This window comes from Cucumis sativus, chromosome 5, assembly GCF_000004075.3.
Source record: "Cucumis sativus cultivar 9930 chromosome 5, Cucumber_9930_V3, whole genome shotgun sequence".
NCBI lineage: Eukaryota > Viridiplantae > Streptophyta > Magnoliopsida > Cucurbitales > Cucurbitaceae > Cucumis > Cucumis sativus.
This window is the reverse complement of record NC_026659.2, coordinates 24,307,606-24,332,309: the sequence shown is the minus strand read 5'-3', so window position 1 is coordinate 24,332,309 and position 24,704 is coordinate 24,307,606. Positions and strand designations below refer to the sequence as shown.

General features: G+C 31.6%; 3 protein-coding genes across 4 annotated transcripts; 1 reads left to right on the top strand and 2 right to left on the bottom strand.

The window, feature by feature from the left end:
- Nucleotides 1-459: 459 nt before the first annotated feature.
- On the bottom strand, nt 460-5,187 carry LOC101221164 (pentatricopeptide repeat-containing protein At2g19280). Of its 2 annotated transcripts, XM_011657211.2 has the most exons (6): nt 4,879-5,187; nt 2,365-4,494; nt 1,969-2,210; nt 1,765-1,831; nt 1,118-1,212; nt 460-887 (listed from the first exon to the last, which is right to left on the bottom strand). In XM_011657211.2, the coding sequence occupies exon 2, from the start codon at nt 4,479-4,481 to the stop codon at nt 2,445-2,447; it is 2,037 nt and encodes a 678-aa protein (XP_011655513.1). In that variant the 5' UTR covers nt 4,482-4,494; nt 4,879-5,187; the 3' UTR covers nt 460-887; nt 1,118-1,212; nt 1,765-1,831; nt 1,969-2,210; nt 2,365-2,444. The 2 variants fall into 2 exon arrangements, with proteins under 2 accessions (XP_011655513.1, XP_011655514.1); XM_011657212.2 differs by lacking the exon at nt 1,765-1,831.
- A 3,176-nt stretch (nt 5,188-8,363) lies between these two features.
- Nucleotides 8,364-14,142, top strand: LOC101210945 (protein NCA1). Its single transcript, XM_004147042.3, has 7 exons — nt 8,364-8,991; nt 9,097-9,331; nt 10,554-10,699; nt 10,993-11,080; nt 11,172-11,318; nt 13,088-13,237; nt 13,602-14,142. Exons 1-7 carry the CDS (start codon nt 8,612-8,614, stop codon nt 13,668-13,670), a joined length of 1,215 nt encoding a protein of 404 aa, XP_004147090.1. The 5' UTR covers nt 8,364-8,611; the 3' UTR covers nt 13,671-14,142.
- A 2,740-nt stretch (nt 14,143-16,882) lies between these two features.
- Nucleotides 16,883-20,367, bottom strand: LOC101211192 (F-box/LRR-repeat protein At4g29420). The gene is made up of 2 exons (XM_004147043.3): nt 19,753-20,367; nt 16,883-18,310 (listed from the first exon to the last, which is right to left on the bottom strand). Exons 1-2 carry the CDS (start codon nt 20,210-20,212, stop codon nt 17,421-17,423), a joined length of 1,350 nt encoding a protein of 449 aa, XP_004147091.1. The 5' UTR covers nt 20,213-20,367; the 3' UTR covers nt 16,883-17,420.
- Nucleotides 20,368-24,704: the final 4,337 nt, after the last annotated feature.

Sequence of the window (24,704 nt, the reverse complement as noted above, 5' to 3'; positions counted from 1 at the left end):
TCGAATCACTTCCTTGACTGTTGAAATGGCAAGCTTTTCGTTGAATATGAAAAGTGAGAAAACGGTAAATAAGTTTCCTATTTTAATGTTGCATTATTTCCTCTTATTTTCTATATTAATAAAATAGGTATATGTTGTTAAAAAACTGCCTAATGGGCAAATATGTAAATTGGGCCTATATTTGTGTAATATTATGACCCATTTGTGTAAAATATTACCAATTTGTGTTTGTTTTGTAATATCATATAGTAACTTAGGTCTTATGAGTTAAAGACCCTTATTATTATAAAAGTAATTATATTATTGAGTATCCCAAAAATTTCTTCATATTGAACAACCATATTATAGATTTACAAGATAACTCATTATACACGTAGACTTTCCCAAACACTCACTATATTCATGCATGATTTCAACCTAGAAAAAAGCCGAGAAGAAGAGAAGAAAAAAAGTGGCAACTTATGTAAGTCATCTCACAAGTTCAACATGAAAAAGCTAAAGAGATACAACTCGACAACTCTCTTCCAGCTATTTAATTTTCTGGTTCGAGAGTTCTTGATCCAATTAAAATGAAGACAACCCCTATCATAAACTTAGGTCAAATTTATTATTATTTTACATCTTTGGGCATCGTTCAATTTGTTCGTATCTCAACTATTACATGGAGAAAACTACTTGAACTTATTACATTTACTTGTGAAAGTAACAAGATATTAAATTCTGAGTGATCACTCTGACGAAAATTTATTTTCTATAAGCCAATAGGTAACTCTCAATAGCCACTAGGCTAACCCATGGTGGTTAGAACTAAAATAAAAATTAACTTTTAGATAAGACAACACTGGAATCCTCAATGCCTTTTCTCCAATGTTGTGATGCTGATCCTCCTGAAAAGAGAAGAAACATAGGAAGGAATGGAGAATAAAAATGTTGAAAAAAGATAGTGCATGAGCCAATCTATGGACATTCTGTTATATCTCTTCTATTATGGCGTCAATTATATGGTCTTGTTTCCATGGTTAAAATTTGCAAGTAAAAGCTTTTATTCCTTTGCCAAATCAGAAAATTAAAAGAACCTAAAAAACATACAATGTGTGTGGATTGGAAGAAACGTTACCAGATCAAAACGATAATCCGCTTCTAGACTTAACAGTTCAGAAGGGCAAATGGTCATTTTTGTTCGTCCTCGTCAGTAGGATCGCCCATGCTGCCCTGCATATGTGTAGCATGCTAAATCATTGGCATTGTCTATGCATAATGATGTTAACTGAAAACCCATTTGATAACCATCTGAGTTTTCTTACGATCGTGCTTGTTTTCCTACCATTTTTCTGAATGGATTTTAAAATTTAAATTCCTAGCTAAATCCTAAGAATAAAAACGAGTAGAAGTTGTATTTATAAGCTTAATAAGTAAAAGCCAAAAGCCAAAAACCAAAATCCAAATGGTCATCAAACAAAGCCCAAACTACAAAAGAGTTATAGGAATTATAGATAAATGGTGTCAAAAGCTTACTTGATTTCCCAAATAACTCGTTTATTTAATTTAAAAGTTTACTGATATTTATCTTTATCAATGTTTTAAAATACCAAGCTGAGTTTTGAAAACTGGGAAAAAAAAGTAGCTTTTAAAATTTTGTTTCTACTCTTGAAATTTGATTAAGAGTCCAATCATTATACTTAAGAAAGATGCAAATCATTGTATAAAATGAATTGAAAATATGCTTAATTTTCAAAAACAAAAAATCAAAAATAAAATAGTTACCAAACGGTATCTCAACGTTTCCAATTCAGAAGATGGAGTAGGCATGGCTTCCTTGTATCTTGGCATTCTAAGCTCATCCATAAGAAAAAAATTTAACACCCGGTAAGGGACATGCAACGTTAAAAGTTGAAACTAGATATTTCAATTTCGAGTTATAGCATGTAATAAGCCCAAAGTAGTGTCATAAAATCCCTTCAAGATTACCTGATTCAATCTCAGAAAACCTTGCCAGATTCAGCCTCCTTGCGTTGCTTCTTCTCATCAAATTTTCCAAGCAACTCGGAGCCGGAGACTTTGATATTTTTCCCGAAACCATCGATTCAAAATATTTGAGTATGATTTCAGGGGCTGGCTTGGAAGATAGAGTTGATACAGAAGAGCAAAGTGCCATTTTCTGATTTAGCTTCTTTCCTCTTCAGGATTATGAGCTAGGCCATTTTAAATACCTGATCAATGAGTGCCATAAATCAACGTAGATTAGGAAACGTATCGCTTCAACTGAAATGAAAATTCCACTGGTGCTATGATTAAGGTAATGAAGATTCTGCTATTGCTTATGATTAAAGTAATGATTGATGAGATAGGGGAAAGAATGCATACATATAACAGAACCCAGCATGCATATGAGAAGTTTATCACATGCAGAAGCAGAATGGTGCGATCATCTTGTTTGTCCAACATTAGATATATCCAATGGCATCAATCTGAAGATCATATGCAATCAAGATTTCTTGGAGTTTAGAAGTGGCACTCTGTATTGGATCCGTAACTCTCTTTTTCTGAAATCCAAGGACAAGTGCACGATGAGTAACATTGTTTGGAATGATGCTGCTTTCAATCATCTTCTTTACCAGATTGCAACCTTCATCTACATTACCAACACTGCAAAATCCATGGATTAGAGTATTGTACAATATCAAGTCTGGTTTTAACCCAATGTCCAGCATTTTACAAAATAGTGCATTTGCTTCATCCATACGCTTTTCTCGGCAATACCCACTAAGAAGAGCACTGCAAGTAACAACATCAGGCGTTACACAGTTCTCAGCCATATGATACCAAAGAAGAAAAGCTTCCTCAAAGTTTCCCCTTGTGGAATATCCATGTATGATATTAGTGTATGTGACAACATCTACACTGAAACCCCTCCTGATGAGCTCATCTAGAATATCCTTTGCTTCTTGAAGAAACCCTCGCATAACAAGACCATTAATGAGAGTGTTATACGTCACAACGTCAGGAGTAACATTTGTAGATCTCATCATATCAAGGAGTTTAAAAGCCTTGTGCATGTAGCCCTTCTTTCCATATGCATCCATCAATATATTATACACGACAACGTCAGGTTTTAAACCCTCAACAATCATCTTTTCAAACATAACTTCAGCCATTTCCACATCTCTACACTCACAAAAGTAATCAAGGAACAAAGTATACGTAATAACAGATGGTTGTATCCCACTTTTTAACATCTTGCTCAGGTAAGAAAATGCTATGTTTATGTTTCCCACTTTACAATAACCTCCTATCATGGTTGTGTAACTAATACAATCTGGAACTAAGCCCACCTCAGTCATTTCAAGAAAAACTTTTGAAGCTTTTACCATGTCTCCTTCCGTAGATAACTTTGTTATAAAGCTATTGTATATGAAAATATTTAGGGGAAGCCTAAAGTACTTTAGTATTTTACAAGCTATATCTGACTTTCCTACTTTACAATGACCATCAATAATAGAACTCATTGTAACTAAATCAGGAGAGACACCAAAAGTAATCATTTTAAACAACAGGGCGGTGGCTTCTTTTAACAGAGAGACTTTGCAAAGTGAGTTGATCACAGTTGTGTAATCAACTACATCTGGCTTAGATCCAAAATTCCTCAACTCCAAAAGCACTTTCCATCCCTTGCCCAGATTACCTTCTGAACAATAATGATGAATAAATAAATTAATTGAATAATTTAAACTTACACCTTGCCGGTGCATTTCTTCTAGAAGATCCCAGGCCATGCCTGACTGATTGGTTTGTAATAAAGCTTTTATCACCGACTTGTATACCCATATAGAAGGAAATATGTTAAGGTGCTTCATTTGATCAATCAAGATAAGAGCAGAGGTTACCATTCTTTCCTTGATATAACAGTTAACCATCATGCTGCATGTGGTTTCCAAAGTTTTCCTTCCATTATGCGTTTCACAGAAAACTTTCAACAATATGCTTGAAGATCCCTCTGTACAACCATAGTTTTTAACAAGGTGTGATATTAAATCAACTGCCCTATGATTCATATTCCCAGCAACCAAAATATGTGCCATCCTACAAATTGACTCCAGCGACTGATTAGATCCAGATAAACATCCTGACCATTTGAAGTAGTAAAGACAAAGTCCGGCATCTGAACTATCCTCAAATAAAACGTCCAAAATCCTTATGATCTCCAATTGTTTCGGACACGAACCAAGATTAAACCCACGGTTCCCAAGTATCAATTTTATCGTTTCCATTTCATCCTCATCAGTTTTTTGACCTTTAGAAACTTCAACTTCATTGCCAACATAACTTCGTTCATCAGAGTTAACATCATAGTTTGTGCAGTCCTCATCCATATGGTTGAAAGAAGACAATTCAGAATTGGCTGTTGCAGAATATCTACATGGTGTTTTTCTTCTAAAGTTGAGCTTGGAGCAGAAACTTATAATTGAAAATGCACTCCTCATGAAGAACCGGAAACTAAAAACAAATGAGCTAAATAAGTAAAGTAGCCAATCCTATAAGACCCATCATTACTCTTCTTATTAAAGAAGCTGTCCATGAAGAACATGGCCATCATTATTTTCAAGCTGGTTTTAAAAATTGAATGGTGAGAGCATGAAATCTTTACCCCATTTGAATCAAGATTGAATCCAGATAAATCAATCTAAATTCAATATTTATTTTCATCATCACATTTCTCTCATCAGTTAATTGCAAAGCATCCCCCACCCATTCCAACACCAGTATATTTAACACAAAAACAGGAAACTTGAAATAAAGAAAACAAATTATAAATTTATAATATCCAAGCTGAACTCAGAGTTTGAAATACATTATACGCGTTTGTAATTAATGAAATACCTGAACCATGCGGAGAGGACGAGATGAAGCAGCTGGGGGAAAAAAAAGTTGGAGGGTCAAAACGACGAAAGGAAAATGGAAGTGATTTTCGGGATTATTTACACGAGTTTTGAAGGTATGATTAGGGATTTAACAAACTGAAACCCTGATTTGGAAGTAAAGTTCAAAGTTCAAAGACAAACAATTTGGAAGTGGAAGGTTAGTAGAAGTAATGGATGAGTTGAGACGCCGGCGGCAGCCAAGCTAAGCCGCACCTGCCCGTCCCAATTGAAACTGGAAGTCGGAAGACAATCCTTTTAGACAATTAAACCTTTACATTTTAAAAATAAATTTTAAATTAAGAACAAAATATATATATATATATATATATATATATATTAATTTCTAATTTTGTATTTTAAATAGATAGAAATGGTCAAAAATAGAAAATTTGATGTAATATTTATCAAATTAAATGTAATTTTTTTTAACTTTTAATGTCTTGTTCAATTTTTTTATTTTAAAAAAACTTCTAATTAGAAAGTATAAAAAATGGTTTTTTTTTTTTCAAATCATCACTGAAAAACAATCTACTAAATGACAAAAATCTATTATACTATTTTATGTTTCACGTATTCGCTTAAAGGGGCCAACATGACTCGTTAGGTTTGCTTGTTAGACTAATATAGTGCACACCATCAAAAGACTCATAAGATGAGTCATTGAGATATAATAAGTTTAACTTACCTAAAAATTGATGAAGAGACACTATAGTTTCATTAGCATTTATGAAAAATTCTAACGACTCTACAAGCAATATATGATAGTGATTATATTTATAACTTTGGAGTAATTTGAGTCCTTGAGATTTTCAACAATATAATCCATCCTCGATGATTAAAAAAACGTCTAAACTTGTAGACAAAAATAGAAGCAGTAAGTTAGAGATAAAGAGAAACTCATACACCTTTAAAAAACCTACACGATAGTGGAACATGGAAAACAAACTTCATATGTTTCATGCAAAACAAGCACCCCATAAGTCTTAAAATGTTGTTGTTTTAACCTAGAGAGATTTTAGGTTTGGTTTCAATTTGATGGCTCATATCAAATTTTACCATCTCAACTTCGATTATTCAGTAAACACTCATTTTTATCTTCCATCATAATGTTTATTTTTCAAATCTCTCTCAACTATTCATAAAATTTTATTTTTTAAAATAACTAAATTTATTTGAAACTTTGAAAAAGAAATTAGGTTAAAAATGTTGAGATTATGTTATGTGGATCATTTTCATATTAACTATTGAAAAAAATATCAATTTATATATTAAATTTTAAACGTTAAACTAATAGTTATATTAATTTAAACTATCGTGAAATTAAAGAATTATATTAATTTAAAATTCAAATTAATAATTAAATTTGCACCAATTATCAATTTAAACCTAATTTAAGGTTCTAAATTGACACTGTTATATATTATAAATTGATGTTTAGTACAATGGTTGTTACTTAATTAGGGTTTGGCCGCTCAGTTTTATTATATTAAAAGACCTAATCAGATTATGTTTAGTACACTGTTATATATCATTATTCTCTTTTGAACTGTGATTTTTTGAAATTTAACCAGATTTACTGTTCCTTTAGATCATGTTCTTCCAAGAACTCACTCTTTCTAAACATTTGTTTGTTGTACAGACTTGGAGAATGTATTCTAAATACATTGTTGTTAATGTATGATTGGGTTTGTTTGTTGTAACAGGTTTGAAAGAGGAAAAGTTTAGAAAGAAAGAGTAAGATTTTGGGTGTTGGGAAGATATAAAGCTTTGTTTAATTGATTACTTTTTGCATTTTGTATTGAGAATCAAGCTTTGTTTTGGATAAACATATTATAATTACTCTACAAAAGTTTCTAAGGGAAAAAGCGTTCTGAAATTTTAGTGATTTTTCTTGTTCTTTGTATTCTATTGTGTGACGATGATTGGTGTTACCTATGCCAACAAAGAAAATGACTTATTGATTGAAATTGAATGAAAAGTGGTTCCATTTGCTCAAACACCATGTGAATTTATCAATTTGCTCATGAGGTCGTTGAGAAGACCCCTCAATGTTGCTAAACAATTTTTCATACCCAATTGTTGGATGCTTATCACCTCGTTGAAATTACAAAATCTATGTCCCCAATCCCATCACATTCTTTTTTTACTATAGAATAATGCTCTTTTACCAACACTATTTTTTAAAATACGTGTTAGATTTTTTTATAAGTGTTTATACGTGAATTTGGTTTTTAAATATTTTTTCAAAGTAAATTATTTTATAAATGATTTTTTTTAAAATGTATTATTTTAATTTGTCAAACACTACTTTTTTTTTTTGCAAAATTAAATACTAAGATTTGAAAGTATTGGTTGATTGAAAATTAAGAGTTCTCATTATTATTCAATAAGATTTCTAATTCTAATTTGACAGAGTTTTCATATCACAAAGCATTTTCTCATGTATATCAGAATATTCAATTGAAATTGATCTATCTTGTTTCGTGAAATGTTTGAACCTTGGGGCAAGAAATCTGTTCTTATTTCAAAATATTTGATCTTTTAAGATTGTTTTACTGACCGTTGGGATTGAAATCAAGTTGCTAGGGTTTTAGTGATTGAGAATTAATTATGAGGGATTCTTGTTCCAATCTATCTTGTTAGGATGTCTAGTAATTTTTTTTCTCACAAAGTATTTTTACTTACTTGTTTGTTTGAATTTTTAGATGATAAAATTGATTGTATTAATGTCAAATTCTTGTAAAATCACACGATACTATGTCACTTAAATTATATAAAGAAACAAAATGCTATAAACTAATAAAAAAAATGGGAATTCAACTAACTTAAATACAAACATGTATGGATATTATGTGCTTTTAAATTAATAGCTATTTTAAGGTTATATCAAAATGGCCTACTAATGGAGTGAGATTCAGTTTACCCAATGCCCTCCAACCCTTAAAATATGGATGTATGTTAAGAAAAAGAGGTAAATTCCATTACAAAGTTATTTGAGGTTTTTCTTTTGGGTTAGTTAACATTAAATCAATTTATAAATTAATGGATATTTACATCTAACACATACTAAAAGTTCATGATATATTTTGTTCATAATTCATGTTCACTTTTTTTAAAAAACAAAAAATACAAAAAAAAAAGTTTAAATGTATGCTTGTTTTAATTTTTAAAACAGTTTTAGAAAACAACAAGAAACAACTTATTTTTTCAAAAACAATAAATTTGTTTTCTTTGTTTTTAGATATTGTTTTCAGAAATTGTAAATAGAGATACACTATTTTATTTTTAAATTCACAATTAAACACAAATTTTAATAATATTAAAATTTTAAATTTAAATAAAAAACACAATGAGTTTTTTTCTCTACTATTTTTTTAAAATAAAATTTGGAAGGATTGCATTATTTATTTTATTGAACAGTGACGTGTCAATCTTAAAATTAATCATTTCGTGGATATTTTGAGAAGACTGGTGGTCGCCAACCCGAAGCGATTCGGATACCGACATCGGATGTAGAAATCTTCATAGTTTTGGGGATTCTCAATTCCTTCGAGCTTCTTAGGGCACTGATTTTCAGATTTCATTTTCGTCTTTGTGTTCTGAATCGGTCGAGTTTTCTCAATTTTCGATTACGTTCAAAAAATAAGCTCTGAATTTGAGTTGTTCTAGTGGGAGATCGGTCCAGAATCGAGATGACTCCTGTTTGTCCTTTTGTGAAATCTGCCCGGCCCGACGATGCTTCTTCACGGAAGCACCAAGGGGAATCTGCTTGTCCTTTCGCGAAATCCGGACGTTCTGATGACGCTTCTTCAAGAAAGCCGCAATCCGAGTCTGCTTGTCCCGTTTCGAAATCTGTTCGTTCGGATGATGCTTCTTCATTGAAGAAGAATCAGGCTGAGGCGGAGAGTAATGGAGCGGAGAAAGATGTTGCTGATGCTGCTGGAGCCGGTGGCAAGTGTCCATTTGGATATGATTCTCAAACTTTCAAGATTGGCCCTCTGAGTTGTATGATTTGTCAGGCACTTCTTTTTGAATGCAGCAGATGTGTCCCCTGTACTCACATTTTCTGCAAGTAATTAATCAACTATTATGTTTCTTTATCTTCGTTTTTTTTTCCCTTTTCTTTTCGAGATCCCTTACGTCATTAATTTGTTTGTTTCTTTTTTAATTGATCTAGAGCTTGTATTTCGCGTTTTAATGACTGTCCCCTGTGTGGAGCTGACATCGAGAAGATTGAAGCAGACGACAATCTCCAAGCTACGGTCGATCGCTTCATTGAAGGTCATGCCAGAATCAAGAGACCCCAGGTGAACTCAGACAAGGAGCAGGAGAAAGTTAATGAAAGTAAAGTAGTGATTTATGAAGACGTGTCCATGGAGAGGGGTGCTTTCTTGATCCAACAAGCCATGAGGGTAATATTCCTCGTTCTTTTAGAACGTATAGAAGTTGCTGTTATTTATTTGAATGTAAAAATTACTTCAAACTCCACATGGGACTATGGGAGTGAACAAGGAAAGTGAAAATAAGGGCAGAAATAAGATAACAGTCCAAATAAGATATATATCCTGTCTGTGAAGAGAAGCCCACAAAAGGTATGGAAATAGAGTAAGATCTTGAGACTAGTTAAATCAAAACCAAACTTTCCAGAAGATAAGCAAAATGTAATCAATCAATCGTGAATCTAGAAAACTAATTCAAAGTTTGGAGTTAACGGCCTTAGGATTGAAAAGCTCTGTGTCCAACTCAAACCATCAATAAAAGAAGAATTGCAAACGAACTCAACAACCCGGTCTTTGTAGAAGCTAAAAAATCAAAACATCAACCTTCCTGTCCATACTGATTAGAATCGTTTACGAACTTTAGATTAAAGGCTAAACCAAAAGGAAGTTTATCATGATCGAAGCAACAAGGGGCAGAATTGCTAAGAACATCTAAATCTCTTCAAACACCAATCAACAACACCATAAATGCCAGACGTGGTAACTCTTACAAAATAGTAGCCATACTGAATTTTCATAAAAAACGTAATAAAATAGAAGTCAATTTTTACAACTTGGCCTTTTGAATTACTCCAATGTTTTTGTATGTTAGGACACTTTCTACTTTGGACTATTAAAAACAGCAAAGAATATTAAGCTTTTTGACTACCCTCAGGAACAAAAGAGGGAATCTCTTTAAATTGCTGACCGGACGCCTTGTTAGTTAGTCTAAAGCAAAATCCTCAGCTATATATTCTGCACAGAAGCTACTATGATGCTGAAAGTCAATCTCCACAGTACTGACACTAACATTAGATTCACAATTAGAGCGATGATAGAGTGGTTGCTTGGCGGATTTGTTTTAGAATATCTTAAAACCTTATCAAAATGTGTACCAATTAGCTAATATGACAACGTTCTCCACTTAATTTCTATGATGGATCATTAGGAAGACCTTTCTTTGAGCCCAAAATGTTATTTTTTCTTTGTTTCTGTAATAATAAAGAATAGAATAAGCAGTTTCACCCATAAGAACACAAAATGAAGCAAGAAAAACCATCTTGTTGAAAACAGTTATCCTAACACCATGTACAGAAAATAAAGATTCCTTTTGTTTTTGTATCTCAAAATTTTACAATCTGGCTTTTTATTCCAGGCATTTCGAGCCCAGAATATTGAAAGTGCCAAATCCAGGCTCACTGTCTGTGTTGAAGACATTCGAGATCAATTAGAAAAAATGGGCAGTTCACCAGAACTGTGCTCACAGCTTGGAGCAGTTCTAGGCACACTTGGTGATTGTTGGTATGTTTGGTACCTTCTCTATCTTATGATGGGACATATAAATTCCAATGTAGCTTCCCTTCAATATTGTCTTAGGTGGTGAGCTTTTAAACAAGACGTGTCTCTAAGGGTCTTACATTTTATTTTTTAAGCAATTTAATTTAATTTAGTTAGTTATTGACAAGTGTTTGTTGGTGTATGTGTTGTGGTGGTGGGGGTGGCATGAGAGAGTATACTGATGACTGTGCAAAAGCTCACGAGGTTCTTTGTTTGAAACTCCTGATGAAAGTTTTTTATTTGATCCAATTTTACAGTCGAGCAGCTGGAGATGCTGCTTCCGCAATCAAGCACTTTGAAGAAAGTGTAGAATTCCTCTCAAAACTGCCTGAAAAGACTCACGAGGTTCTTTGTTTGAAACTTTTGTGAGTCAATGTTGTAATTTTTTTAACTGCTTGTGTTTGCAATACTCAGTAACCCTTGTTTCTCCCTTCAGATCACTCATACACTTTCTGTATCACTAAATAAAATTGGCGATCTAAAGTATTATGAAGGAGACCTCGAAGCTGCAAGATCTTATTATCTCCGGTCTCTTAACGTTCGCCAAGATGCGAGCAAGCATCATCCAGATGATCCAGCTCAGGTTTGTGATTGTTAATTTCTTATATGCAATCTTTTACCCTAAAATATAACATGTCCTATACGCTATCTACTTCTAGAAGCTTTTAGTGATTTTGGTTCTATTCAGTGCTTATCAAACCTGTACGATACACTTGTCATATGGGTTGACTTGAAACAAAGTCAAGTCTATTCATATTGTGGCTCTGGATTGAAAATAACATTAAATGTTCAATTTGAAATAGTGAATCGTACAAATTGGACTAAATCACAATGGTGTCCAATTCAATGTCCTTAAATTAGAGCAGGAAAAAAACATAACAAAACCTTGGCTAGACTTTGGGTTAACAACCTTTGTTCTTTTAAGGTAATTCATCAGCCATTGTAGATGAATAACATATAGAATTAACCACGAAGTTGTAATGAACAAAAACTAATTTGTGAAGTCATCAACTGCATCTTGAACTAAGTGAAATAAAAAGCTTGAGGAATCTTTCCGAATGGACTAGCAAAAGAGCACAAGGGTGCAAAACCGACTTGTTTTCTTTCTTTTGCATTCCACATGCTTAAAAAAGGAGGCATATTTGTACCATTTAATACTGGCATACTTAGAGAAATCAAGTTGATGTGGTAGTCAGTTTGAGCATAACTCAACTCAACCAGTTAAGGCATATGTTCTATACAAAAGTACTAAATGAGTGAATTTCCCTTGTTGAACTCAAATCAATATGATGTAGAAGATTAGAAGGATTAATTTGAATATTTATGAAAAAAATTAATTTCAGTTATCGTTATTGGCTTTTAGTTAGTCAAGTTGTTCCCTTATAATTTGTTGTAGCATTGTAGTAAATTAGTAGGGAAAATTTGAATATTTATGAATTATAAGTTTCTGGGTTACCGATCTAAGTATTGGCTTTTAGTTATTACATTTTTTGAGGGCATTGCACTCTTCTGTTGAGGGAACTTGTACCAAGTTTGATATTGAAGAAAGATTTCTTTGTGGATTATTAGAGGGTGAATGTTGGCCTGCGTCATTTGCCCAAGAAAATGACTTGTCAATTGAGAATGGAAAATCCCATAGAAGTAAATTCCAAGAATGAGTAGAAGAATTTAATGAACAGCATTGTCATCAATGAAATCCCAATAGGTTTTCTCCTAGTATTAGAATTTACTAAAAAGAATGGCTATTTGAAGATTGTTAAAATCACTTTTGTTATTTTCAAAATCACTGTGAATCATATTTTTAATCCTTCAAACATGCCCGTAGTCTAGATAATTAGTGCATATGTTTACTTGTCGACCCTTTAGGAATGTAGTGTATGGTTGGCAATTTCCTAGAGTCCAATAACTGGTGAGTTCTAGAAAGAAATGCCTACAGGTTCGAGAAGGAAATCTCGATGTTTGTGAACAATGTGGTAGGATATCTAGCCTAGGTGGTACACATGGTGTTCACAATGACTTGGATTATGGAATGCAACTTTAGATTTCTTATTTAGTCGTTGAGCTGTCAAAACTAAAAATCTAGTCCTTGGCACCTTGATTTTTTCTTTTGGTACACAAATTTGAAAGTTTTCATAGATCAATTAATTTAATTTTAAAAAATTAGAGGTATATTAGACGCAATTGAAAGTGTAGGGATCTATTTGACAAATCTAAAATTTCAAAGACCAAATAAATACAAACTTCAAAGTTCAAGGGCTAATCATGTACTTTAACCTTTAAACGAAATCCTTTCACAAGTTCCTATTTCAAAATGGTTGTATTGCTTATGAACCTTTCTATGGGTTGCTACAGATCCTAGATGTGGCTGTTTCGCTTGCAAAGGTGGCCGATGTAGACAGTGGTCTAGGAAATGAGGATATGGCAGTTGATAGATTTCAGGAAGGCATTAAGTTGTTGGAATCATTATCACTGAATTCTGAGAATCCAGCTCTTCAACACCGAGTAAGACTACAATTTGTTGCTTCCTTTCTTTTATTATAAAATATGTTTGAAAATGATTTTGAAATTGCTAAAATCATTTTTTGTGAGATTCAAAAGCATCCTGAAACCTGAAGTGTAAATGTGAATGATAAAGTTACTTTGAATCTTACAAAGGGAAATCATCAAAAAATAGAAAAAATTAACAAAATGTTTACACATGAATTTTGTCTTTTAGTGGTTTTTTTACATGAAAGGTAATAGTTTGATCTTTTTATTTTTAAAAAAACTCTATTACAAAAGTGATTTTGAACAATTTCAAAATCACTTTCAAACAACGCCTTGATACTTAACCTTGTTTGATGGAGTTTCTATATTGTACTCGCAGCGTGAATCTGTTATGAAGTTCCTTGAAGGTCAACTTGCAGAACGACAAAAGGCAACTCAAACCAGTTGATAGAGAGATCATTCCAATCTTATATATGCAAATAAACTTCTTTTAGTCGAGCATCGGGGAAGATTGCAAGCATTAAGGTACGCATGTATTGCCACGGAATACATCTCGTCTCCAATGCTCCTCCTATCATGTTTTCTTCGGGGTATAGTACGGAAGCATACATAATCGATGTCACTTTATTCATCGTGTGTGCATGAATCTGCTTGGCAGTCCACGTCTCTTGTTAATAATGTTTTCTCTTTATCCCCTTGAGAAACTACGGTATTGTACAATTCAGCAGAAACTCCCCACGCTCTTTTATAGTGAAGTTGTTTGCAAAAGCTGCAATCTATGAAATAAATTGAAACTCAAATAGTTTATTGTAGGTTTCTCCTATTCTTCTGTCATTCTCATTTTTTTTGTTTGTTGATCTTATTCCCATTTCTTTGTATCTGATGTTTTACTATTACAAAATGCTGATAATTGGCGATGAGATAGAGTTTTTTTTTCTTTTTCGTTCGACAAATAGGGCGTAGATATTTGAGCTTATGACCTTTTTAGTAGGAAAAATATATATATTTATATTAGTTGAAATATGTTCATATTAGTAAGAAAGTGATTTTTGACATATTTTGGCCGGAATGAATTATATTGGAAAATCTGGATAGGATATCTTGTGGGGTACTGAGGTTTCTTTTAATATTTAAAGAATTGTGGGTTTAGGGTTCATTGAATAAAATAATTGATTCTTTATTTATTGATGTGGCAAACTGGGTATGAAATGGATCATATGATGCTAAAAAAGTGTGTATAATTTAAAGAAGAAATTGCATTATTTTTTACGTTTGTATTTGGCAGTATTCTTAGTTCTTCCATTGTAATAAAAAATATATATATTTCTAATTATTTAAATTATTTAATGATATCTACTATTTAGGAAGTATATTAAAATTTAGGTGATAAGTTTTTTTGTTTTTTTTCCTGGGAGAGGGGTATCAATTAAAGTGAATGGAAAGGCCCAGTGTTATATCAATTCTATTTTGGGACATTTTTAAAAATAGCAAAATTCTAATCACTAACAATATTTTGTAAAATCTATTATTTTAAAATTTTCTCTCCTATTTATTTGCTCTACTTCTCATTATCTTTGGTTTAATTGGATAAATAGTGGGCTTTAAAAAGAGGGTTATTTTAGGTCTTTGTTTTTATAGTGAATCTTAAATTTAGCTTCAGATTTATTAAAAGTTCAATTTATTAAAAACATGCAAGATTAAAATGATATTTTAATACAGGAGTAAAAAAAAGGGTGAGTTTATAAATAAATTTAGAATTTTTTTAAGGGATATTGTTTTTTTTTATTATTTCACTTCCTGCTTAACAGTTTCTTCTCTTTCTTTTCTTTTCGTTTTTATTTATTTATTTATTTCAATTTCTTATGTTTACTCTTTTTTTAATTTCCTTTTAAACCTTTTTTTTGTTGAGACAATACATTTTTGAAATATAGATTATGGATTTAATTTTTATTTGGTAATGTTGTTTTTTTAATCAATTAATTTTTTTTACAATTTTACCTTTGATTGTAATCGTATGTGTTGTAAAATTATAAAAGATGTACACCTACAACTTTGATTTTTCATTAATGTTTGAATAAAGATACCACATACTTCGCTGGCTAAAATTGTTGATAACAAAGATGATATGAACTTCATGAAATTGGAAACTAATAACCAACATAAAATTGAAGGGACTAAAATTGCCATTTTAGCCCACAGCTTACCTATAAAAGAAATTGATGCCAATCTAATTCAGGTATGTAACCATAGGGGAATTAGTAGCTGCAAATACCCAAAATTCTGAACCTCAAAGACCAAGGGAGAGTGAGAAATGCAGAAATGTAATTTAGATGTCACTGAAAGTTAAGACGCTCTTAACCTAATGCATTGAACTCATTTCCCAGCTGGAAATGGAAGAATTCTTGTCAATCAACTATAGTATTTGCTCAATAATGAAATCATAACAGAGAAATGTTAGTATATTGGTTCAATTGCACGATAAAGAATTGATCCTTCAACGTTTGAAAATGGTCATATCAATACTACGTCGACCTTGAATACTATTATCAAATATCATAATCAAAAGTAAGCAACAGACCATTTAGAAAAAGAAAACCGACAATGTCTGGAGACTGAATCGAAATGACTCTTGACAAAAATTAAAAAAACTCCTTTAGCCCACTCGAAGACCAAGTGTTCTCAAAGTAACAATCCTAACTCAACAACATTTTGATTCCATTGCAATCTCAATAGGATTCTTAGAGATGGCGTAACTCCAAGCAAACTAACAATAGAAATATGCACAAGAGGTATCGCATTCAATGAAGATGTTTTTTTTTTCTTTTCTTTTAAACTATTTCCTGATAGGAACACTTTTTTGTATCTCATTTTTCACCATTTCAATGAATGGTTTCTGTTTAGGGAACACGCACATAAGCATGATCTAGATTTATATTTATGTTTTTTTCCCTATCCGAATCGATGTGAACAAGATAAGATATCGTCTAATGGCACAAACATATCTGGGCTATCCAGCACCAACTGTCAATCTTAGAGGTCAATTCAATGCTGCTGGATGTAGTCCCATTCCCATACCTCATGGACCCTAGGTTCAAATCACTACTCTGTGTTGAATTGTAAAAGAAAATATATACTAAAAATTAATTTTTTTATTTAAAAAATTATTAGAAAGTAATAACAAACCTTTGTCTGGTTTGTCTCTTCCCAGCACCTTAACCAACCTGGATGGCAATTTAACATCATGGCAGTGCCACTCCATCCCTGCACTACCAAAGAAAATTAGTAGTATACACTTCTTCTATCCATATTTCGACATGTCATTTAATGATTTATGGACCTAGTAGTATTCTTAAATGCACTAATTCTAACAGACAATTAACTGTGGTGGTATGAAAGCTTTTCTATACTACTGTAGTATAGAATTTCATCCGTGCACTTACAGCACAAAAACTTACCCACAACCTTTTTTGGGTTGACTAAATGGAAAGGGTGGCGCTCATAGCAGCTTGGAATTCTGGCATGGTAATTTTGAGATCATGAGCAGCATCACGATGATTCCCCAGCTCTTCTCTATCTCCTATCCTCAGGCTCACAGTCAGTGACCTGCATGTTCATTAGTATACAACCATGGCTGCTAAATAGAATGTAAACTTCCCTATGTCTGTCAGAATTACTTTCAAGTATGTAACCCCATACACACATTGAGCATTGCATTCAGATTCACGGATGAAATTGTTTATGATACAAATTAATCATTCCCTATCCAAATAAGAGGTATCAGATATCTAATCTTGTGAAAGGAACAAATGTCATTATTTGGCTGAAAATATATACACACTGATGACTGATCCACGCAAATTACGGAGGCTAACTTGTAGGGTATTAATAATTAAATGAAGTTGCAAAAGAACTGGCCATTTTTTCAGATCTCTCAACTATGTAATATTTCTCAGCAGCAGCAAAGAATTTTTCTCGAATCAAATATTGACAGGCAACTTCAAGCAAAGATCTGAAGATCGAAAGAAAATTTGTAGACTTGACATCAATCTGAGATTGCTTTTGGGCCATTCCATTGATCTACTGAACTTTTTGGTAATCTTACAGATGGATTTCCTCCTTGTGAAGCTTTGAACCCTCAGGAGCGAAAGTTTGGTACACAACTATGAGTCTATGACAATTGTCCATTACACTGGACAGTTTAATTTCCCTTGGCCCATGCTTCTCTTGATCCTTCCTTCCACAGTTCCCATCTCCATCTTGGCCTTCGGTGATTAATTGCACGTTTTGACATGATTCCACCAGTAATGTCAGAATCAGCATTCTGATAGAGAAGCAATGTCATATCGAACGAGTCGGTACATTTTTCCAAAATGGAAATGATAAATGGAAGTTTTAACTCGATCTTGTTGGTTTTGAGGTTAGAAAGATTCTTTTTCAAATCTCTCATGCCCATCCGTCCCTCCAACCCTTCAGCTTGATAAAAAGTCTCTGCTTCTAACAAAACTCCAGGTCCCAATTTAAGAAAGCTAAGATTTGGAAATATTTCAAACACTGTATCAAGGCAAAACTTAACAGATTCAATAGATTCAGCACGTTGCATCGTATCCAGTGTGAGTTCCTTTAAAGTTCTAGCAGATGAAAATGTTGTGATGAGACTGTGAAGACGTGGAAAATGAAGATGAAGCTTTCTCAAGCAGGGAAATTCATCTACTTGTAACCCACTTGCATCTTCTAGACAAAAATGGAAATCAGATAACATGGGAGTTTCAATGATAAGAAATTTTGGTTTGACACACTTCAGTTCAAGTTTTGAAAGGCTTGGTGCATATATGCACAGAGAAACAGGAGCATTCGACACTGTCCATTTACAAGTTTTAAGGTGCAACAGGCGAATTTTTGGTTCATTTAGGCCTCCAACCCCTATCAAATTAAGAACTTCAAGATGCGGGAAGTTATTGTTAAGCTCGCTCAGATCTTCATCATCTAATCTTATAAATTCAAGGGTCAGATATTTGAGGGAGTTCATTCTATGCAGTCCATCCACTGACAACCAAGCATTCTTCAATTCAAGTTCCAGAAGATTACAGCCTACAAAAATAAGTGAAGGTCAATAATGAACAATAACCAGAAAATGTAATGCTATGGAAATATTTTGAATAAAAAATACAGCCAACCAAGATTATAACCAAAATCACTTCAAATGGATGGAAACTAGTAGTTTTTGGTATCAGGCAACTCAATGTATCTTACATCTACCTGGATGTAAATTTCAATGACAAGTTCCATTCCGTTAATGGAAACTAAAATCTTTCTTTAACAATTACTGTTTTATGCAACATACAAATACAATAATAATATAATTAGTCTAGGATACCAATTACCAAATACTCGGCTTCACTCTGAAACTAAACCTCTCTTTTCCTAACCTAAATCCATGCAGACGCCAATTGTTTCTCAGTGCTTGCTCTGCTCTTATCCATGCGAGAGTGCGTGTGGTGGGAGGGCTATGAAGATGCCTTTTGAGGGACTAAGCCTGCTCTTTTTTCTCCTCTTATCCAACTAGTCTCAACCATATAAATATATAATTTCACTAATCAAACTTTGGTCTTTCATAGGTCACACACACCATGGAGTTTCGTTTTCGGTGTCCTTCTCCAGTTCTCCTTTCCATTTTCAGAAGCCAAGTGTGCCTATGCTATCCATTCAGCTATGGCCAAACCCCGTAAACACGACCTTCATGATTTGACTATCACAAGCATCACATCAGAGAAAACCATACGTAAGATTTAAGAACTGGCTTGCTTCAAATAGTGTGTTGTAACAAGTCACAGTCTACCACACTTTCAATGTTGACAAGTTGGTAAATTTACTACTGAAATCAACTTAAGCTACATCTTTTATTCATCCCAGCACTTGAAATAGTTCTCGTATATTAACCAGGGAACATGGGCTCAAATAGAGTATCTTCTGTTTTGATAACATGTAAAAACACCCTTAACCCATAAATTCAATCTTCTTCTTTTTTTTGTGTGTGTACAAAAATTTACAGTCACTACGAGTTCATCCTTTGAACTTTGTTGTAGCAAATTGGAAACAATTTTGTAAACCATGTAAAATGGGCCCCTTCTGTATCTTCTTGTATATTTTATTCAATGAATAAAAATGTTTTTTTTATCCAAAAGAACCCATAAATTCAATCTCGTTGAACCAAATTTAATCTTTTATACAAATTCTTAACCATTCCCAATATCCCATATTTCCCCTCTGCGTCCTCACAGCCATCCCTTATATTTTCCTGTTTCTTCGTCGCATATTCTTATTGATCAGAATCAATCAGCTAGCATACCAATTCAAATGTTATGAAAAATTCAGGGAAAGACAGAAAAAAAAAAAAAAAAGTCATATAGTTTCAGTCTTTCAGACGTGGGTTTTACTTTTGTCTAGAGTTTCGTATGAACACAAACAGTTATATGATGAAATTGATAAAAATATATAACACACATATATAGCAATTCAATAGCCAAACTCACAGTACAAAGTAATTAGCGCCAAAATCTTCGATTGCCTCCAGCAAGATTGAACCCAAAAATCAACGATAGACAAGGACGTCAAATTTTTCCCAATCGACGGCAGCCATTCCTTAGCGTAGCCAACATCCGTCAAGAACAAATCATCAGACCAATCCTCAACATCGTCGTGCTCATACGAAATCCGTCCGAGTGATTTCTCTACACCAATTGACACAGAATCAAGAGCCAAAAATTCATTCACCAAAGTCTTCAATATGACCTTGAAAGGCGTTACTAGCAACTTCGTCTCCGCAGCCCTAGACTTGAGATAGCGATCCAGTGAACAAAAGAGGTTCACTGACCTAACGTCACGGGAGAGAACATTGATAGATTTGGAAGCCACTCGGCACCGAGCTAAATCGGCGGAATCCGCCAATCGATTCAGGATTTCGAGAACTAACGAGGGGGGAAGATCGTCCATGTAGGAGGAAAAGAAGAACGGATATGGATTCTATGGATTTTCTGGCAATGAATTTATGCATTTCTTCGTTGACGGTGAACTTCGACCATTGTGATTAACGAACAACGATTCTTGAGAATATTCATTTTGGTTTCTTCTGTACGGACGGACACGAGGGAAAGAAACAATGGAATATCTCCCACCAATATTAATATTAATTTTAACTTATTTTAAATCAACTTCAATATAACTCAATTCACTAACATAATCTTCGTAGGTTAAAGTCGGATGATAAAAGCAACGAGAAAAAGTTTATAGTACATTTTTTTTTGCATATTGCAAATATAACAACTAATTAGATATATCTACGACTATCAAAAAATTATTTTATTTTTTAACTTGTTACTTTTGCAATTTAGAAAATGTAATGACATCGATTCTATTATCATAAATTTTTTTGTTATTATTAATTACGATTGATTTAGTAAATGTTCAAATTGACTCCAATTGTAAAAGGTGTAAATTGATTTGTTTGACCAGTTTATTCTCGAAAATTTTATTGATCAATATTGGTCTAAAACTTATCGAACATGTCCTTGCCTCCGATCGACCGTCTTCTATTTACTTTGTTTCAGTTCGTTAACTTAGCTTTTAGTTTATTATACTTTCGTTTAACTTAGTTACTATAAACTTGTACAAATGATTTTGAAGTCATTCTTCTACCTAATGTGTTATTAAAATCAAATAAGAAAAAACAAAAATCAAAGCTAGTGTGTGTTAGAAGTTTTGGTTAAATGTATAATATTTTACCTGATTTATTCTTTATTTACATAATCTTTTTTTATACACCCAACGCTAAGAAAAGACAACACGCGTTAACTATAATATATTGTTAAATGTATCTTTTTATGTCATGATAAACACATTTAGTTATATATTATAGTGTATCACACCTAAAAAAATTGAAAAAAATACCTTAAATGATAAAAAAAAACAAAATAAAACAGCTTATAACGCATCTATTTTTACATATACAAAATATGATTGTATTTAGACAGTAATATAACGATAATCTACTTTTAAATATGTTATTTTTGTAATTTTGAAAATGGAAGTGATACGAGTTATATTATAATATTTTTTTTACTATTTTTACAACCTCCCCAAAATCTTGAGCAGGGACCAAAGAAAAAATGAGAATGAAGTATTAAATAGTCTATAAGATGAACTGTTGAATGAACTTACCAAAGCTATAAAGTATAATAAAATTCTAAATTTACGTTGTTGTTCTCTACCAACCTAATACCAATCGTTTTCACACGTAAACTTCACTAAGGGGAAAATATTTTCGTATATAAATAGTTTATATTCTGTAGTTTATTAAAAAATATATATAACAATATAATTTCGAACCCTTTTCTAAAATAATGTGATTTTAGAAAGTATCTTGCAAATAGATTTGGGCCAAAACAATTGACAAAAATAGGTGAGTTTGGACCCGTCCAACTTGAGTGATGTTGTCGTGTGGGTCCATGTCTTACCTTTTCATTTATTATTTATATAATATATATTATGTGTGAGCCCCACAATATATATATTTTTTCAATCTTTTTAAAAAACACATATTATTTTATATATATACTAATTCTCCTACCCTCAATTTTAAAAATATCTTTACATATTAAAATTAATATCAACTTTTCAATTTCAATTTTTTATATATTAAATATTTCAATATTCAAATTTTCTTATTAAATTTACATTTCCTAATTTAATTATCAATTAGATAATTGTTATTATTTTTGGAGTAAGCTTAAACTTCTCTCAATTATTATTATTATTATTTTAATTTATTTAATAACATATTTTTTTGTTAATATATGTGTTTTTAAAAATAAATTGAAAAAAATATATGTATAATTTTGATTAAGAAGTAATCCAAATAAATTATGAAAGATGAATTTAATAATAAAAATTGAATATTAAGACATTTAATATATAAAAAAAAAGAATAAAAGATTAAAAGAAAACAAATAAATTGAAATTGAAAAGTTGATATTAATTTTGATGAGTAAATATGTTTTTTAATTGAGGGTATATGAATTAGTATATATATACATAATAATGAAAAGGAATAAGATGTGGGACCCACATATAATCGAGGTCCACGACTTTGTCCAAACTCACTTATTTTTGTGAATAGTTTTTGACTCAAACCTATTTTTGAGAATACTTTCTAAAATCACATTATTTATAAAAAAAAAAATTGAAGAAAAATGTTGAATTATAACTGATATTATCAAGTTTATAAAATAAAATAAATTAAAGTCTTTATAAATTTAGATATACTCCAGGACATTTTGTGCGTTGAGCTGGTTATTATAATTTTGTGCATCTTAATGATTATTGTTCGATGTGTTGCATATATTCGATCAAACTATTTGAAATAGTTAACATTGTGATAGAAGAGAGAGATATAATAAGTAGAAAAATAGTAAAAGGGTAGGCGTTATCGTAGGTTTGTATAGTCGTTTGAACTACCAACTACTACAATTCTCGTGTTGACTTAAAATAATTACAAATATAGCAAAATAATACGGTATGTATGTGATAGATTGTAATAGACCACTATATGGGAGGTAAGCATCAACCCATTTTTTGATCACTGACTATAGTCGATTTAGTAAATGTTCAAACCAGCCCTAACCACAAAGGAGTACAAATCGATCATTTGTTGGCAACCTTTGAAATTAAAACAAAAATAAAAAAAAATGTCATTTTGGTTTTTTTTTCCAAACAAATACTACACAAACCAAACCACTTCTTATCTCCCACCATCCATCTTTGAATCGATCGATTGGCTCTTATTTTCTATCTATCATGTTCACCCTTACCGCCTAATTTGTTACACTCAATCGTTTATAAACTGTGATACTTTACTATATTTATATTCAATCCCTTATTTGTTTGGTTTTTATAAAATAAGATATTTTTTTAGCCAACATGAGTTTAACTTAACCGACATCTGTATTTTTTTCCAAATACAATATGTCTTTTTAAAGTTAGATTGGGTTCGTTACAATTTTACAAATACAATTGATCCAACCCAATCCCAAATTTCTATATATGATTAAAATATATACTGCAACTTACAAATATTGTAATTCTTACATATTATTATATTTTTAACTTCATGATAGATACATTCAAATTTTTATATCGAACATCTCAGTTTCATTTGAACTATATGAAATTTTAGTTATTAAAACGTGTTTGTACACAAATTTAAGTATTTTAAATTAATAAATAATATACTTAAACAAAAATAAATAACCCAACAATCCAATCGGTGAATTGAGTTGAACATCTTATTCAGATCGATCCAAAAAAGTATATTTAAGTCAATCGGCTAACTCAACCCTTTTACACTCTCGTTTGAACACACTTGTAACATATGTCCATTGACTATGTAAAATGACTTATTTACCCCCACGTCATAAATATTTTACTAAAATTGTAATTTTCTTCAATATCTTATTTTATGATGTCACCATCATTATCCTCGTAGGAAAAATAATGACATGCATACAAAAATAAAGAAAACGAGTTTTACGGTTATGCTTCCAAGTATGAACTACAATTTAAATATCATAAAAACAATTGCATCCTAAATTTATATTATATTATAACAAATAGATTCCTTAAATCATCCTTAAGTGAAATATTTGGTCCATTGATTCCATCTAACCTTATCTTGTTTTCGTTTTATTAGAAAATTACTTTTCGTTTCTGAACTTTTGCGAAAGTATAATGCACTTAATCCTTATCTTAAAAGATAGTATTGATGATATGATTTAATATATGGTAATCGTATTTTTATCAACGTTTTTACATTAAAAATATAATGTTAGTACTTTTGCCGATATTCAATAATTTTTGTTCAGTTTGAGACCGAAATTGATAGCTGTCATGGACTTTCAAATCTAAGCACTAATCGATACTAACCTTTAAACTTAAAAACCGATAATTTAATTTACAAAAGAGCCAGAGAGGTTGCATTATTAAAAATAATACTCATAAACAGTACTCTTGAGTTTTGTGTAGCTCAAAGTTTGTTTTAAAATAAATTTTGCAAGGTTGGTTTTATCTTAAACATAATGTTTTGAAGTTTATTTTAAAACAACCGTCGTAGAATTTTTCACATCACAACCATAAATAAAATAGTGTTTATAAAGATTTTTTTTTCAAAAGTATAAAGTTTCGACAAACTAGTGTAATTTATTTTTAATTTTTCTATAAAATTTGAATATTTGTTCGAATGTTATATTTTTTAAGATTTATCTTTTATAAACTTATGTCAACAAGTCTATACATTCATTAAATAAAATAAAAACACATAGATTATATAAATGTTATCATCTACCTCGTTTTGTCTTTCTTTACAATTTTGTTGGGCCCTCATAAATTTATTTAGGTTTGTTGACACAAACAAATACAATTTTTTTCGTCCATA